This window comes from Ceratotherium simum, chromosome 7 (assembly GCF_057802395.1).
Source record: "Ceratotherium simum simum isolate JZ-2026a chromosome 7, ASM5780239v1, whole genome shotgun sequence".
In the NCBI taxonomy this organism is placed as follows: Eukaryota; Metazoa; Chordata; class Mammalia; order Perissodactyla; family Rhinocerotidae; genus Ceratotherium; species Ceratotherium simum.
In genome coordinates, this window is record NC_141906.1 from 55,562,589 (window position 1) to 55,582,544 (window position 19,956).

The following is a 19,956-nucleotide window of genomic DNA, read 5'->3' on the forward strand; positions in this document are numbered from 1 at the left end:
TGTTTCAGGCTTTGGAAGGAGGGGCAAATTTATGTGGGTCTTTGAGGAGCACAAGTCTTCTGCAGCTGACAAGCCCCACCACCCACAGGGCACACACACAGTCAACACAGTCCTTCCCCCTGTGCGCGCCCTGACCTCCTGAAATGGACCCAGTCTCTCCAAGGTGGGAGCTCCACACATTCCACCACCGCCCCACACTCTCCACCCACTCCTTGCACATGCCCTGCCCCATTGAAGTGGGCCCAGTCACCAGCCTGCAGAGAATCCAGTCACCAATCTCTGCAGGCCCACAAGTTGCCCTAGGCTTGTTGTTGGGTGGGGCCAGTCCCTAAGGTAGGATGCCTGCCCTGGCTGAGCTGGATTAAATCTGTGCTCTAGTGGGTGGGGCACACCCTGGGCTAGCAGGCCCCAGGGAGAGCTCCAATGGTGTCTGCCAGTGTCTGTGTCAGCACGCCCACACCAGGCCACAACAATGGCCGCCGCCAATGTCTCAGTCCCTGGAGAGGTCTCACCTCTCACCGAGATGCGCTCAGAGCCTGTCAGGTGAGTATCTTTTCACCAAAGCACTGTGCACCTTTCTTTCCGGTGATTTTAGGTTGCTTTCTGAAATGGGTGAATTTGTGTGTGGGCCCTTTAAGAGCCGGTTTTAATTTCTTTGCGAGCCAGCTTTTCTAGTGGTACTCTCCAATGTTTTAGTAGCAGGCAAAGTCATATATTATGCCACTCGTCTCGATTGTGCTGGGTCCACAAAATGCCTACAGTGGGGGCGCTCCCCGGCTCAAGGCCCCGCTCCTCCAGGGAGGGCGGCGGACCTTTGGGCTGCTCCCGGGCGGCCGTGAAGCTGGCGGCTCGTGCAGTCGGTGTTTTTCTCTCCAGAAGGGCGTTTCTGCCTCTTCCACTTCAATTAGGATTGTCGTTTGTTGCAAGAGTTCCTCTTATCCAGTTTTCAGTTCTGTCTCAGGGGTAATTTTTCCACGAGTAGTTGTAACTTTGCTGTGTCCGCGGGAGGAGGTGAGTTCAGAGCCCGCCTATGCCGCCATCTTTACTTCTCTCTGTAAGTCCATTTTGAACAAAATATCTTCCTATTATTTCCTCCAAACAGGTACAAATTCTCAAATTCTATAACATTCCTTATCATTCTTCATAATACATTCTTCTCTATCACTTTTTTATCTTGCTGAAACTGTTAAAAGGTAGCAAAATAACTTCCAATAGAAATGCATGATGTGCCTGGCACATAGTCGCTAGTCTAAAATGTTAGTCCTTCTTCCCTTTAAATATGATGGTCTGTGTTAAGTCTCTTAATATGAGATTGTGTTACCACTCTCTTATTCTACTAAATTACCTCTTTTCTTGATAGCTTCACAGAGCAGCAGAATCATTCCTTTGGCCAAGTTGTGGAGCAGATAGCCTATTAAAGATACTTTCCAAGAGGGGCCAGGCTAGTGGCCGAGTGGTTAAAATTCCGTGCCCTCCACTTCCGTGGCCCGGGTTTGCGTGGGCCTACTCCACTCATCAGCCATTCTGTGGTGGCGTCCCACATACAAAGTAGAGGAAGATTGGCAGAGATGTTAGCTCAGGGCTAATCCTCCTCAAGCAAAAAAAAAAGAGGAAGATTGGCAATACGTGTTAGCTCGGGGCAAAAAGATATTTTCCTAGAAACAAATATGGTTTTATTACTATGCCATTTTTATATTAATTACCAAGTTTTCAAAAAAATTTCCTATTTTGTTTTATATACCCAACGTATATATGAATAATGGCTTTCTATCAAAGAATCAAGGGATACAGACAAAGGTAAAGGTCCTCTTGACAGTGATGTCTGCGAATCCTGTCTCTCTCTCCCCAGGGCTAACTACTGGGTTTGGTGTTTATTAATATCATAGTATTGTAAATAAAAGCTGTGAAATTCTCAAGGCATATAAAATTAGCAAATCTATATTTAAAACAAAAGCTCCTTTCTATTAGCATTCCCTAGCTTCCTCTCAATTTTTCTTTTAGAAAGATGTAACAGCCTATGACATCAGCTTAAGTGCATCAACTCAAAATACTCCCTTTATCTTTCACCCTTGGCTTTACTTACTCTACTAGTCACCAGCAATTTTGCCTTCTATTTCAGTTCTTCAACATTTCTGATTTAAACAATTTATGGGGTATTTAATACATACTTGTCCTGGTTGAGCTCTGCTTGCTCAATTAAGTAATATACCTTTAATTGTAACTAAATTGTGTGAAAATGATCATTAAAACATGACTCCTTTGGTTTTCTTTGATCTACCTGATAATTTGGTATGAAAAGGAATAATTGTTACCAGATTTAGGAATCTAAGCTCTGTTTGTTCACTCATAACTGGCTTTGGGTACAATAAAACAGAACAATAAAGCAGCCAGCTAACCCGGGAAATGGGCTGCCAGAAATTCTATAGATCTTTTAACTCTTTGAACTCACCAAACTCAGAGTACTATTTTCTTTCCTTTTTTATTCCCTTCTCTGCCCTCTCCTTTCCACAGTCTTATCAGAAATCCTTTCTAGATAGACATAATTTAATGCAAACATGTCAAACCTTTGATCTTTCTAATTATGAATGCTTGGGACAGAGGTTTACTGAACTTGCATTAATTAGCTAGGACTCTGGATTGCAAGTGATGGAAAAACCTAGTTCAAACTGGCTTGGGTCTATAAAGGTGAATTTATGGCTTAAATAACTGAAAAAGTATTAAATTGGTTTGAGTCACAGCGTGTCACAAGGAACTTGAAAGGATGTCATCAGGATCCAGTAATATATTTATTATATATATACAATTATAATATATATAAATATATTCTGAAAGATCTGATGCACTGAAACTGATATGATATATATGTGTGTGTATATATATACATGTATGTGTATACATACACACACACACACACACACACACATATACACATGTATGCCCTGCTTTCCTCTGTGTTGGCAGCATTTTTCATTCAGCCTCTCTCTTTATTGTCACAAAATGACTGTACCTATTCTTACCTTATGATCTCTTAAGTTCAAGTCTAGTGGAAAGGAACAGTTATTTCTTTATCAGAAAACTCTGCAAAATTCTTACTGCATTTCATTATCTCTCTTTGGTCATGTGCCCATCCCTGAGCCAATCACTATAGTCAGGAGAATGGAATGCTCTAATTAGTTAAGCTTTATTAAGTCACATGCTAATTTGTAGAATTGAGTTGAGTCAACTCCACCAGAACCATTTGGAGTAAGACTTGGGGAATGTTGTTTTCTGCCCCAGAGAGACATTAGGAAATGATTATCTAAAGAGGAATGAAGGGTTACTAAAAGGCAGAAGTAAAATTTCTACCACATGAAAATGAAGGTATTACTCCCTTTTCTATGGCCATTATAGAGCCACCCCACTTTTGTTTGTTTCTATATCTGATTTTCTTTTTTGCTTTTTAAAATGATTGTGTGTTGAGTCTTTTAATGTTTTACATATCATAGAAAACGTATCTTGGACAAAGACATGATCATATGACAAGGAAAAAAAATACCTCTGTCCAATTGCTGATTACTATTTTATAAGCCATGGGTAAATATACATATAGAGACTATAACTCACGTCTTATTAATTTCATTGAATCGCAGATCTGGAAAGGACTCTAACGTTATCTAGGCCAATATATGAATCTCCATAACGCTTTAAAGAAATAATAACCTGAGAGGTTGGCAAACTACAGCTTATGGTCCAAATCTGACCTGCCACCACTTTCCGTAAATACAGTTTTATTGAAACCCAGCCACGCCTATTTGTTTATATATTGTCTGTGGCTACTTTTACACTACAATAGCAGCTGAGTTATGACAGAAACATTATGGCCCACAAAGCCTGACATATTTACTATCTGGACTAACACAGAAAAACTTGCTAACCTCTGGTCTAGTCATTGCTTAAATTTCCTTTGGTGACAAAAGGTCTCTGTCTTTCTGAGAAAGAACCATTTCCTAAAAGCTCTAATTATTTTAAAAAAATACTGCCACTACCAGTACTTCCGTGTGTCATCCATTTTACTTAAGTCTGAAATGTATCCCACTTAGGAAATTATTTCAGTTAGAACACAAAAATCCTGGATTCACACCTAAATTGCACCAAATTAAACTAGTTTTTCTTACCCAAAAGGTATTCCTTGCCTAATAATTGTTTTTTTTTCACTGAGGTAACATTGGTGTATAACATTATGTAAATTTCAGGTGTACATCACTATATTTGGACTTCTGTATAGACTACATCATGTTCACCCCCAAAATCTAATTGCCATCCATCACCATAAAATGTCTCCTTTTATGGCTTTTGCCCTCTCCTCACCTTTCTTACCCTCTGGTAACCACCAGTCTATTCTTTGTGTCTCTGTGTTTGTTTCTTGTTGTTTTTTATCTTCCACATATGAGTGAAATCGTACGGTGTTGTGCTTTCTCTGTCTAACTTATTTCGCTTAGCATAATGCCCTCAAGGTTCATCCATGTTGTCACAAATCGCAGAATTCTGTATTTTTTTTATGACCGAGTAGTATTCCATTGTATATATATACACCACATCTTCTTTATCCATTCATCCATCTTTGGGCACTTAGGTTGTTTCCAAGTCTTGGCTGTTGTGAATAATGCTGCAGTGAACATAAGAGTGCATATATCTTTTTGAATTAGTGTTTTTGTGTTCTTTGGATAAATACTCAGAAGTGGAATAGCTGGATCATATGGTATTTCTATTTTTAATTTTTTGAGAAATCTCCATGCTGTTTTCCATAGTGGCTGCACCAATTTATATTCCCACTAACAATGTATGAATGTTCTCTTTTCTTTGCATTCTCTGCAACACTTACTTCTTGTCTTTTTAATAATAGCCATTCTGATAGGTGTGAGGTGATATCTCATTGTGGTTGCAGTTTGCGTTTCCCTAATAATTAGTGATGTTGAACATCTTTTCATGTTCCTGTTGGCCATCTGTGTATCTTATTTGGAAAATGTCTACTTAGATCCTCTTCCCATTTTTTAATTGGTTTGTTTGGTTTTTTGTTGTTGAGTTATATGAGTTCTTTATATATTTTAGATATTAACCCCTTATCAGATATGTGATTTGCAAATATCTTCTCCAAATTGGTAGCTTGTCTTTTTGTTTCATTGATTATTTCCTTTGCTGTGCAGAAGGTTTTTAGTTTGATGTATGGTTAAATTTTAAAATATCCATAACCTTTTATCCCCCAGCTGCTCTAAAATCAAATAATGATTTTCTCTGAGTACCCTTAGCTTTTTAATGACAAGGTAAACTTTAAAATGTCAAAGCCATCCTTCAAAAGTACATGATTCAGTCAATTGTATTCACTCATAAAAAAGCTTTTCTTGTAATAATCAATTGACTAAAGATATGACTATCATCCTTTGATAATTTCACCAAAAATCATACTGTATAGATGTTATAATTTACTCATTGTGATTTTAGCTATATTTGATTTATAAATAATACTTAATTTGAGATTTTTTAGTCTTAAGATTATATAACACTCTAACATGTTACTACTGCTATAAATCTCTATACTTCATTCTTTTAGAATGTATAAAATATCTACATTTATTTTTAGAATTAGAGTTATTTTACATTAATTTTTTATTAAAATTTTGTGAAGGCCTGTGGGAAATATATTCTGTTGTAATATATATTACGATACACTTTTCTATCTTCTGCTATGTTATATTTTTCCCACTCATTAGTTTATCACAGCTTATATACTGCAGTTTGCCTTACTATTCTTATTCTTTTCTTCACAATTTGTTTTTTCTTTTTTTTGGTGAAGATTGGCCCTGAGCTAACGTCTGTTGGCAATCTTCCTCTTTTTGCTTTAGGAAGATTGTCTCTGAGCTAACATCTGTGCCAGTCTTCCTCTATTTTGTATGTGGGACGCCACCACAGTGTGGCCTGCCGAGTAGTGTGTAGCTCCGTGCCCAGGATCCGAACCCATGAACCCCGAGACGCCAAAGAAGAGCATGCATACTTAAGCACTGCACCACCGGGCCGGCCCCTCTTCACATATTTTTTTCATCTTCCATTAGTCAAATACTTTTCAAGACCTTACTGTATGCTATTTTTTCCTTTTTCTTCTGTTCTTACAGCAGAACTTGCTGAACTTACAGCATTTTACTTGATAGTCTCTAGACCAACACTGTGCAATAGAAATATAATGTGAAACTCAAATGGGATCCATATATGTAATTTTAAATTTTCTAGCAGGCACATTTAAATAAGTACAAAGAAATAGGTGAAATCAATTTTAATAATATATATTATTTAACCTGATATATCCAAAATATTAGCATTTCAACATATGATCAATATAAAAAATTATTAATGTGATATTTTACATCCTTTTTTCGTATTAAGTCTTTGAAATCCAATTTGTATTTTACACTTGCTGCACATCTCTAGACCATAGTGCTTACTTGAACTCTCTCTGAATTTTAAGTATTCTTGATCACTAATCTTCTAAATAAACCTCTTTAAAAGCTCAGTACAATAAGCTTTCCATTTTCTGGGATTGTAGGTAGATGGACTCTTGCCTGAGTGATCTAAGTTTGAGTGTTCTATAAAGTAGCAGTTGTATAATGTAGCAGTGCAAACAGGGCACATTTGTCACAACTTAATACAATGAATAAAATCCACAAAATCTACTTCTAAATAAACTAAATTATTATTTCCTAATCTTAGTATAAGATTTATAAATATTTAAATACCGTATATTATTCACTTCCAGGAATATTGTTTTAATATAAGGAATTATGGAAAGTCTGTAGCGCAAATTTTATGTCAGTTTTATTGCTTAGTTGATTTAGGCTAGAGATGTGTTAAGTATTATTTATTGCATGCTCTGGTTCAAATAGTTAATTCTATTTCAATCTCAGTGTAATAATTTTAATTAATTTTTAATAATATCGTAGATTTTTCTCTTCTAGATTCAGTTTTGAATTTACCATCAATTATTTATTTAAGTATGTACATTTATGTGTGTGTGTCTCAAAAATGATTTCAGCAGCTTTAGTGTTTTAAATGTAGCAGTAATAGAAATAAAAATGCCTACATTTGAGCACATAGCCTAAATCTATCTTGAGGAATGATCTTATGCCAATAAAATTTATTTAATGTTGATTTATTTAATGGCGATAGTCATGCTAGGTCATCATATTATTTAATTATTTATCATGCTAAATAGATGAAAAAGAGACAGTGCTCTTGTAGAATATATGAATGTGAAAACCGTTAGAACAAAGAGAAGGAGCCCTTAACTAGAAGTGTAAGCAGAATATAGAGAGAAATTTAGGATAATCGATAGTAGGTAAGAGAAGGGACTTCTCAAATTTATCTCTTGACAGTTCTTTGACACTTTTAGAATACTGTTGAATGTGAATTTTTGTCCTCTTAACCACATAAGCTGTTTAGAAATAACTAGGATTCCTTGAGTTTTTCTTAATAATTTGAGAAGCCCTAGAAATTTCATATATCAGAGCCTCTGTTAAATTATAGATGTAGAAATAAATACTAAGATATAATATTCACTGGCCTTGAGTACAAGATCTTCGGTGTGGTTTTCCAATATATATACAGGTAACTTTCAAATTGAATTAAATGTCCATTCACATTTCATTTCAAGGCCATGATTTATTCTGCTCTCTCTGTAGTGGTAGAGTGGTAGTGGAGCTGTTCTGCTCTCTTTGCACTGGCTTACAGGGTGCTGTTCTTTCCACTTTTCCTATTATATTGACTACTGCTTCTGAGTATGGTTACCCTTTCTCAGTTCCCACTCCCTATTCTCAATTCCCACCCATATCCTTTTAAATGTTTGTGAACTCCAGAATTCCCTTCCTGTGTAATTACAAATTTAATACATTTGGCCATTCATAAAGCAAGAGTATTTCAAAACAGGATAGAACAACAAAAGGTTATAATAACTTTTGAAGTGTTTTACTATATCAGTGATTTGTGTTACTTTTCAGTAAATATGACATATTATTCTTTTAGAATTCAAACCTGATTCATCAGAAAGTGTCTCCTCCTAATGATCGACAAGGATCTCCAATAGTATCATTCATCGTTCTTGAACAGTTTAATGCCATTCGCTTAGTACAAAGTGTTCATCAGTCTCTTGCTGCTCTCAGCAAAGTCATCAGAGGAACCACCTTATTGAGTTCAGATGTACAAAAATTGGCAAGTGCTTTATTAAACCAAAAGGTAAGCCAATGCTAAATATGTGTTTTTATTTTGTTATTAAAAGTGACTCTCTGTCATGTATGCATTTGTCAGAAGTCTTACAGTTAATCATAACAGAAAACCCAAGTTAAACTAGCTTTAGCCCTATAGAAATTAGTTGGCTGATGTAACCGAAGGGTCCAAGGGTAGCTAGCATTAACATAGCCTGATGCAGAAGCTTAAAATTGTCATTAGGATCTCATCTTGTGTTTTTTATCCACCTATCTAGTTATCTTGTGTGTGTGAGTGTGTGTGTGTGTGTATACATACTGCGTACACGGACATCCTCCCCGTTGAGTTCACTTTTGGGCAGATCCTCTATACATGGCGATATCCTAGCAGCCTGAGTCTTATATCCTCTGAATTCCAAGTCCAACAGAAAGAACATCTGTTTCCTGATAACTCAGCAATCTTGGCATTAGCTTTGATCCAAACTGATTGGCTTGTGTTTTATGCCTAGTCCCATACTAGCTCTGTGGGCAAGGTATGCAAAACTCTCATTTGCTAAGACTTCAGTCAAATTCCTATCCCAGAAGCTGGGGATGGATTCAGCTCCATCAGTAACACATATACTGCAAGTAAGGGAAGGATGGTTACCCAGTACAAAGTCAGAGTACTTTTAGCAGAAGAAAGGGAAATCAATACGTCTCTTGCTGAATAATTGGACCATTTTAAACGATAGTAAAATCTATGTATTTTAGGTCTGTTGGATAGAAAGAAAAAATATGGAATATCTTACATAGATTTACGTTAACTATTTGGAGAATATAAACCTTGCAGAACTTGGCATCTGGAAAAGATTTCACTAGAGTCTATAGGAATTGAGAAAGAAAACTTTTTGTTTTTTCCTGCTGTTTATCCTCAATATAGAGAAATATCTCACAGTCAGCCTAAAAGTTTTCTCTGTTTGAATATAAAAGATCGCCTTCCTATAGCTTACTCATTAACATAAAAAAGATTTCTGTCTTAGTTCAGGCTGCTGTAACAGATTATAGACTGAGTGGCTTAAACAACAAACGTTTATTTCTCACAATTCTGGAGGCTGGGAAGTTCAAGATCAGGTTGCCAGTAGATCTGGTGTCCAGTGAGGCCCACTTCCTGGTTTGCTGATGGTCGTCTTCTTCCTGTGTCCTCACATGGCAGAGAGGAGAGAGGAAGCAAGCTCTCTCCTGTCTCTTCTTATGAGAGCACTAATCCTACTATGAGGGCTATTACGAGGTAATTATCTCCCTAAAGCCTCATCTCCAGATATCATCACATCAGGGATTAGGGTTTCAACGTAGGAATTTTGGGGGGACACAAAGTTTCAATCCATCGCAATATCCACTTCTTTTCCATGTATACAAAAAGACCTACTCCAACAACGTTATGTTCCTTTTTCCTTTACATTGAGAAAAAGCTCAGCTTTGCACTGTTTACTGAATTTAATATTTTTTCCTTTGTGTACAGATGACTATCCTATTAATCAACTGTGATTCTCAATTCTGTAGTACTGTATTATACTACAAATTGTAACTAATTTGTTTTTAATTTGAAGTAGATATATTATCAGTCTTAAAAGCTCCTTGACACAGTGAAGGAACCAGTGGAGAAGGATCTAAGAACTTTGAAGGACTTTACATTAATTAACTCAATTAATCACCACATTAGCACTACAAGATGGTGCTACTATTATCCCCATTTTACTTTGAGGAACCTGAGGCAGAGGAGTGTTAAATAACTTAACTGTAGTCACACAGTGAATATAATACCGGACCTTTTAGTTTCAGTTTGTGTGCCCGATGCGCAGTGGGCCAAACTCTGAGACATCTGTGCTTGGGGATGGAGAAAGGTTTATTCAAATTGTGCAAAACAAGAATGCAGGACCATGGGTTCTCTCAGATCTGCCTTAACAAGAGAAGAAGGCAGGGGGTTTTATAGAGCTAAGAAGTGTGGCAGAAGGAGTTTCGGAGAAACAAGGGGTAATCCGAAGGGGTAATCCGTGTTTCTTTCACTGCCAGTAAGCCCCTGGGCAGTCTGACTTCCAGGCATCAATGGCGGCTGGGGGCTGGTTATCTGGTGATCCCTGAAGACATTCTCTTTCTTCTGTAAAACAAGCTCATAAATCCTGTGACCCTTGTGTTACCCCTCAGGTTAAACAGGAAAACAGCAAATTGACAAGATTACCTTCTTTTCATAACAAGGTGGAAAGGTTATCTTATTGAATATTTACAGTAACCCCCAGGTACCCGGCTTCAAATAGTTGCTGAGTCAGAATTTGAACCTAGGCAGCTCTGCTTGCCATAATAAATGTAAACGATTTAAATTTTTTATCAAAAGATAAGTACTCATGAGAGTGTATTTCTTACTGTTCTGTTCCCCACAGGTCATATTCTTATACTTGCTGTAAAAGGGCAAATGTGTGGTATATAATTTACAGTTGAATTAAGACTAGGAGGAGAATAACAATAATATAAGAACATGACTTGTGTAGAACAGAACAGTGAGTCCAGTGGGACTGGTGTACAATGAAGTATAGTAAAATTAAGGTTAGATCAGATTTTGAGGTCTTTAAAGCCAAAAAAAGGAGTTTGGATTAAATGCTGTAGGCAATAATAATATTTTTATGTTGAAGTAATGTAGCAAAGTGGCTAAGAGTGTGGCCTCTGGAATAAATCTGCCTCTTTGAATCCTGTTCTACCACTTAGTAGCTTGTGACCTTGGGCAGGTCGCTTAAACCTCTAAACTTTACTTTTCTCTTTTGGAAAATGAGAAGAATAAAGGTACCAACCTCATGAGATTGTTGTTAAGAATTAAATTAAATCGTAGGTAAGGTGCTTGGTACATAGCAAGCACCTTATAAATGTTAATTGTTTTTGTTATCTTTACTTTAGGAGAATTTCATTATGTAAAGAACAGGTTTTAGAGCATTCATCTGGCAACATTGTGTAAAATAAGTTTATAGATGTAGGGATACCATGTAGGTTACTATTTTTTTTTTTTAATAATTTAGTTATTTATTTATTTTTCCCCCAAAGCCCCAGTAGATAGTTGTATGTCATAGCTGCACGTCCTTCTAGTTGCTGTATGTGGGACGTGGCCTCAGCATGGCCGGAGAAGCAGTGCATCAGTGGGCGCCTGGGATCCGAACCCGGGCTGCCAGCAGTGGAGCACGCGCACTTAACCACTAAGCTATGGGGCTGGCCCTACGTTACTATTTATTCATCTCAGTAAGGGGTGGTTAGGACATAGGATAGGGTAGTTCAAGAGGATTCTGTGTGATATAAATGAGAAATATGAGAGGTAATTGGCAAACTTGGTTTTTTGTTTTGCTTCTACTATTAACTATTAAACTATTAACTATTCAAGGGTGACTTTTGCCATAAACACTTGAAAAAATGAATAATTTAACTTTACATCATTTTCTATGGTTGTAATATAATGTAACTTACATTAGATCATATTGAAAGATAACAAAGAACTAAATGAGCTTTAGTATATGAAACACTTTCCTTGATTAAGAGCAAAGGATGGTATTTTAGAAAAGGGGTCGTAGGTTTTTAATTCTTTATAACATTTCTTTTTCTTGTATTGACCCATTAAGATCTGCTAAGTATTTCCATATTTAGCATAGCAACAGGACCAGATGACTTATTTCTTAATTAAAATGTGTTTATGTAGGAAGTAGACAATCTCATTATTAATTTATTAAATTAAGTATTCTACATTACACTTTGATATTTTTATAATTTGCATGAAAATGAATTTGTTAAAATTCTTTCAAAAGAGGAAAAATGTGTTTTTGCAAAGCATGTTTAAATTATATCAGACAGACACAGATACTGTCTTTGGAAATATTTCAGGGTGTTCAGTGAAACTCAAATGAGACTAGGCTGACTTTCACTAAGACAAGATCAGTAAAATAGTTTCTGACATTTACTTTCTAATGAGTTTTACCAAAAATTGTGAATTTAGTACTATCCCATTTATTTCAGGATAAAAATTTGATTTTTTATTACATTTGAATGTGACAGGTTCTGTATTATGTGATATGATTTAATGTAATTTAGTACTTGACATTTTCTTTACTATGTCTGACGTGATTGGAGTAGGAATTTTCCTAGAGAGAATTATGACTTTTATTTCCTTGACAGTTTCTGGTGATCTACTGAAACTTTCTTTGTAAAAAGTCACAGCACATGTAATTTGTTTGTTAAAATACTGTTATTCTTCTTTTACATAGTAGGACATAAGCATTAAATCATAATTTAAAAGATACAACAAAAATTGAAAAGACACAACTCCAAATTACTTCATCTTTCTTGTTAACGGAATTAAGGGAACTAAGGGAATTACTGTATTGTAGAAATTAATAGATTGTATTGCTTTTTAAAAAAATTATTTTAATAGTACCCTGTAAAGCCAACGAGTGTATTAGCTGTATGTTTCAATTTATCCTGATGTTCTGGGTAGTAACACTAATGGCTTTTTAATTTTTTCAATTGGGGAGTCCCTCAACAATATAGCAAAATTGCTAGTGGATCCTAACTCTTTTTGAAATGTTTCCAAACAACTGGTTTTTAACCTTTTGGGTCGCTGAGACCTTTTAAAATTGAAGGAAATAGATGTACTCTCTTAAAATATGCATATATTACAGAGCTATATAATAAAGCTCTATAATATATACTTGCAGAGCTTTATTATATAACTTGAAGACATCTGAGAGTTAAGATCTCTGCTAGACAGGTTTTTCCTTTCATTCCTTTCTCTGCCATGGCCTTCTTTATAGCAGTTTCTCAAAGTGTGGTCTCCAGACCAGTAGCATCAGCATCAACTGAGAACTTGGTAGAAATATGAATTCTTTGGCCCTGCCCCAGACTATTACATCAGAAACTCTAAGTATATTACCCTGCAATGTGTGTTTTATGAAACCATGGAGATGGTTCTAATGCATGCTAAGGTTTGAGAAACGCTGTTCTGGAGTCAGAATTCCCATCAAAAAAGGCATTAGCACCTGTCACATCACCTTTCTGCCGTCTCCAACTCCTCTTTGTCAACACCTGTGACCACCTCCATCATTGATCTTCAAGTCTTTGGCGGAAAAGAAAAGATGCTAATTCTTATAAAATGGTTGAGGATCCCATCTTTTCTTAGAGGCTCCCTTCTTAAAATTTATCTACCTTCATGTAAATAATTGCTTAGGAAAGTCATACTCAAACTCTTTTACCAAATGATAATCATTAATGTTGAATAATTTGCATTTTTCTGTTAGAATAAAGTAATAGCTTATGTTTTATATAACACTTTACCAGTTATAGAGCCCTTTTGTAGCCCTGAAAGGAGTTGGTATCCTGGTAAAGTGTCAAAGCCCATACTGTAATCCTGATATTGTATTTCCTAGATCAGTGTTCTTTCCACTTCCTCTTTCACTGCATAATGTGTTAACTTCATCATGCATCTAAATGGTAGTCATTGTTATAAGAGATAGTTATCAGCTTTGTGTTGACTGTACTCTACAAACTCATCTCCAAAGGCCTACCAACTACTGGGATGGAACTCCCCCACCTCCTCATCTCTAGCTTCACTTATGATCAGAATTTGATTATGTATACTTATAAATGTAAATCAATTCCTACTGATATATGTAAGAACAAAGGGGCCTGCATATACCCAGAATCTCTAGTCTCTTGGAATTCTCCTTCAGTATCCCTAACTTAATACTATCATTGTGGCAAGAAAATAGAGTATACTTTCCCTTTTTAACAGAGATTTTAACTTCAGAGTTTATTCTTCTACTTGTCCTTTTTTATTCATTTAGCAAATGGAAATATAAGTACACTGTTGTAAGGCTTTCATGCTATATCTGAAGTTTTATCACTATTACTTGAAGTTTTATTAATATTATTTAACATTTATTAATATTAAAAGCAGACCATAGTAAGTTAAAGATGTGTACTATAAACCCTAAAGCAAACAATAAAAATAAATAAAAATGCCACAGAGATATGCATAATGGGCCAATATAGGACATAAGATGGAAATATAACCTTTACTCAATTAATCTAAAGGAGAGAAAAATCAGGAAATAGAGAAGTGTCAGGAATAAGAGAAGGGACATCACATGGTTCCTACACACATAAAAAGGATAATAAGGGAATATTACTAACAACTTTATGGTCATAAATTCAACAACTTAGATGAAATGTACAAATTCCTTGAAAGACACAAAATACCAAAGCTCATTACAGAAGAAATAGTTAACCTATAGCCTATTAAAGAAGTTGAATTTGTTATTAAAAACCTTCCCACAAAGAGAGCTCCTAGTATTCACTGTGAAGTGTAACAAATATTTTAGGAAGAAATAATACCAATTCTATGTAGGCTCTTCCTGAAATTAGAAGAGGTGGGAATACTTCTCTGCTTTTTCTAGGAGACCAACATTGCCTGATAACAAAACCTAACAAAGACATCATAATAAAAGAAATCTACACACCAATTTCTTTCATGAACGTAGACACTAAACTTTTTAAGAAGATTATTAGCAAGTTGAATCCAACAAAATATGAAAATAGATAATGCATCATGACCAAGGGGGTTTATCCTAGAATACAAGTTTGGGTTAATTAAAAAAACAATGTTATTTATTATTTTAATAGACTAATAAAAAAATCATATCTCAGTAGACACAGAAAAGGCATTCAACAAGACATTGAATTCAAAAGACAAAATTCAACATCCAGTCGTGATAAAAACTTTCGGCAAATCAGGATTAGAAGTGAACCTTCTCAACCAGGTAAAGGGCATCTCTGAAAAAGCTATGGCTAACATAGTAGTAAAAGACTGAAAGCTTCGCCCCTAAGATCAGGAATAAGGCATTGAAGTCCACTTTCGCCACTTCGATTCATTATTGTACTGAAGATCTTAGCTAGTGCAACAAGTTTAGAAAAAGAAATAAAAGGCATACAGATTGGAAAGGAAGAAGGAAAACTGTCTTTATTTGCAGAAGATATGATCATCTATTTACAAAATCTTAAAGAATCTATAAAAAAGGCTTAGAGCTAGTAAGAGAGTTTAAGTTTAGCAAAGTTGTAGGATATAACGTAAATACATAAAAAATTATGTATATCCTGGAAACAAACTATTGAAAATTGAAATTAAAAAGTATCATTTGTAATACTATCTGAAAGATGATGTATCTTGGGATAAAATTGACAAAAGATGTGTAAAAACTTTTCCACACAATGAAAACTACAAAGCACTGATAAATGAAATTAAAGAAGACCTAAATAGATGGAAAGATGCACTGAAGGATATACTGTATTCATGGATCAGGAGAGCCAATGTTGTTAGGATGTTAATTCTTCCCAAAGTGATCTAGATATTCAGCATAATCCCAATCAAATCCTCTGCAGGATTTTTTGTAGTGACTGACAATTTGATTCTAATGTTTTTTGCAAAATTGCAAAAGACCTAGGATAGCCTAAACAATTTTGAAATAGAAGAATAAAATGGAAGATCTTACTCTTTATGATTTCAAGACATATTATGAAGATATTATAATCAAAGCAGTGTGATACTGGCATAAATACAGGTATATAGCTCAATGGAACAGAATAAAGAGTCCAGAAATAGACCCAGAGATATATGATCAATTGATTTTTCACCATATTTTTTTAAAAAATCACAACTCAATAATGAGAAGATAAACATCAAAATTTAAAGTGTGGGAAAAAGATTTGAGTAGACACTTTGCCATCGTATATCATCTTGATAAAGAAGCACATGAAAAAATGCTGGGTATCATTAGACATCGGGGAAATGAAAATTAAAGTGACAATGAGAATATCAATATATAGAAATCTATTGTATTTCTATACAATAGCAATGCATACGTGTTTATAGCATTATAGTATCCAAAATGAAATTAAAACAACAATTCCATTTATAGTAGCATTGAAAAGAATGAATACCTGGGAATAAATTTAACAAAAAAAAAAGCAAAACTTGTACATTGAAAACTGCAAAACAGCCTTGAAAGAAAATAAAGAAGACTAAAATAAATGACAAGTCATCCTTTGTTCATGGAGAAATGGAAAAGTGTCTATTACATGGATACAGAGTATTTTTAGAGGGGGATGAAAATATTCTGGAATTAGATAGTGGTTATGGTTGCACAACCTTGTGAAACTACTGAAAACTCCTAAATTGTATACTTTAAAAGGGCGAATTTTATGGCATATGAATTATATCTCAATAAAAAAAGAAATTTTTAATAATCATAATGAGACAACACTGCACACCCACTAGAATGGCTTAAATTAAAATAACAAATCATATCAAGTGTTGACATAGATGAGGAACAACATGGACTCTCATATACTGCTGATAGTTGGCTTTGTCTTAAAATGTTACACATACACTTATATGAGCCTACTATACCACTCATGGACGTTTACCTAAGAGAAGTGAAAGCATATGCACATACAAATATTTATGAATGTTCATAGCAGCTTTATTTTTAATAATCAAAAACTGGAAACAGCCTAGATTTCAAGAGATGAAATGATAAACAAATTCTGATGTCTCCATAAAATAGAAAAATAATCAGCAATAAGAAGAGTGAATACTGATTTATGTAACAACATGGATGAATCCAGTGTTGTACTAGCAAATGCTAGCAACTGGCTCTCTAAAAAAGAAGCCCTGATCTGTAGCATTGCTGATTTCCACGGTATAAATACTCCTACTATTGCTGATTTCAAATTACCAGTGCAAGGTCACTGAATGAAGTTGGGAAGAGATGTCCATTAGCACGCTATTAATAGTATTCCCACCATACAGATACAATAGATATAAATAGTCTTAAAAACATAGATAATAAGTCATAAAATAATTAGGAAGTGATGAGTTTTGGGTATTTATTTGCTTTGTTTTAAATAAAATTTATTTAGTTGTAAATTCCTATCGAATGGCTGTTTAACAGCTGGCTTGCATAAATCATAAAATTTTTAAGAATCAGCTCTCATGATCCTTTATAAACAAGTACATCATGGGTCACATCTCAAAATAATTATACGTAACAAAAGAAGGTAAAAAGTAATTTTTTATTTATTTGATATATAATTCTAGAAAGTTCAAACTAATGTTTTTTCCCAGCTTTTTGAAGTATAATTGACAAATACAAACTGATATATATTAGTAGCAGATCAGCAATTGCCTGGAAATTAGGCTTTTGAGGTAAGTCTGATAGATTGTAAGGGGGAACAAAGAAACTTTGAGGGTGAAAATATTGTCAGTAATTTTTGCTTATATTTTGAGTTCACCCTACACAAGTTTAATACTATTTAGAGCCTAAATGAACGTATTATTTTTAATTTAGGAATTATTTACCAAAATTTAATGTAGTTTGGAAGAATATGTATAAGATTTTTAAACACACATGCACATAAACACACAAAGTCTATGGCTAAACTAATGATTGTTATCTAGTTTGTGTTTGTGGTTCAATTAATAGCTGGTTAATTTGATATCAAAGGTATAACAAACTAATGGGCTGAACCCAAGTTCTTTTGTTTCATCTGAAGCAACTGATTGATTAGTTGCATTAATGCCCAGAAATTACTGTTGAGACTGGCCCAGTAATTGTTTCATGATATTCTAATTTGTATTAATTAACCACTTATTCCATGATGATGTGAACAATTACTGTTGAAACATTATTATGCCATTTTGCATTAGTAGTCATTTCTAGTTTAAATTAAAAATTCTAAACAAAAATTCATAAATTTGTTGATGTTTATTGTTATGGTTCATTTAACATGTTTAGTATTGCAAATTATGGAAATCAAAACTCAACATTATTAGTTTTATAATGTTTATAGATTGATATTAATGCAAACCCTCAGAGCCCATTTAACTCTGCTCTTGATGTGAGTTCAGTTAAAATCTCTGATAAAATATTGATACATATTATTTTAACCTCATCATACCTGCATAATATATACATAAATACATACATTTAAGTATGTCAACATGATATTGGTCTAAATGAATGTATCACAAACAATGCAGAAATAATCCATAAATTCTTAAAATCTCAAAGAATGGAAAAGCATAGAAATTTGTTATTGAACATTATCTTGAAATAAATTTCACGGAAGTAAAGACAAATACTAAAGAAATATCTGTTTTAAGAAGTGTACACATTTTGAATAGAATTTATCATTTTTCACCAATAGCCATTTTCAGTCATCAGATTCTTTTCTTAAGTTACCTTTTATTATTTCAGTATATGATACTACTCATTACAACAGCTCTATGTTTAACCTATTATCCAGTTTGCTTATTTCCTTGCTTTAGTTTTTTGGCAATTATGGGTTAATTTAGTTAAATTTTGGTGCTAATAAAGTCAGGATTCAATCCCTAAATTGACCACTTAGCTTCAAATTGTTGTGTGAAGGTGAACTTTTTTTTTTTAATACCTAGAATGACCTTCTAATTTATCATTCAAACCAGTATAGTTTTGAGAATGAAACAGCCTGCTTCCTGGGTTAAAACATCATCATTTTTTAAAAATCATTTATTTTAGTTTACAAATCTGAAATTTGGTTAGGCCTTTGTAGAGAAAGCTTGTGTCTTCCAGATAGCTCATTCACATGGCTGGCAAGTCAGTGCTATCTAAGAGCTAGGAGCCTCAGTTCCTCTCCACATGGGCCTCTCCAACAATTGGGCTTCACAGTACAGTGGATAGGTTCCAAGATCAAGAGTCTCGAAAGACAGGAAATACAATCAACCAGTTTCTTAAGGCCTGGACCTGGAAACTGACACAGCATCACTTCTGCTGTATTCACAGAACCCTTATTTAAGGAGAGGAGCACAGATTTCAAATGCCTGTGACATGGAGTGTCTATGACTTGGGAAAAGTGTCAAAGGATTTGGTTGGGGTCGTGTTTTAAAATCACCACACCTGTTTCAGTTCAAAGCACAGTTCTGGCACTTATCTACCGTCTCCCTAGGAAGGCTTACTTTACTCATCTAAAGTAATGGATCTAGATGTTTTCTAAGGTCCTTTTCCACTGTAAATTCTGTTATCTTATAATTTCCATTTTCCATACGTTGTTTAGCCTAGAGTGGTTTCTCAGCTATACAATCAGATAGTGTTTTGGGGTATGAAATTGTTCCCTCTTTATTACTACACTTCAGAAAAATAAGCTATTAAGAAGTTTGAAAGATATTTACATATTTGGAAAATCCAGAAAACCCTCATAGAAAAGTTATACTATTATAATGAACATGAACTTAAAGAATATTGTGAAGGAAAGAAGTATTCATTAATGGAGAATGCCAGTTAATAGAAGGTCAGATATTAAAAAGATAACTTTTTTAGAATTGTTTTATTTATTTAATTTTAATTTAGAATAATTATTCTCTTTTTATTGTCTTTTTATCATATATATCAATGTGATTTGGGGATAAAATTTCCATTATACTGCTCTATTTATAGTTTAAAGAAATTCTTTAGGGACCAGGACTGTGTGTTTTTTTATCTTTACCACTTATAAAATGAATTTATCAAACTTAATTTGATTTCATTATGCACTAAATACTGTTTCAAGAAAACGTGGGTTGCAACTTTCTGTATAGCAGTTTATGTTCATTTGTTTATTCTGTCAAGAATTTTTACTTTAAAAAAAACTCTTACAG

At 34.4% G+C, this 19,956-nt stretch overlaps 1 protein-coding gene across 2 annotated transcripts in view; it reads left to right on the forward strand.

Annotated features, from left to right (window-relative positions):
- Positions 1 to 19,956, forward strand: part of DYNC2H1 (dynein cytoplasmic 2 heavy chain 1) — a 293,258-nt gene that overhangs the window by 230,116 nt on the left and 43,186 nt on the right. For both annotated transcript variants that reach the window (XM_087433636.1, XM_004427391.3), the window contains exon 84: positions 8,047 to 8,256. In XM_087433636.1, coding sequence (XP_087289762.1) covers positions 8,047 to 8,256 — 210 coding nt within the window. The remainder of the gene's footprint in view (positions 1 to 8,046; positions 8,257 to 19,956) is intronic.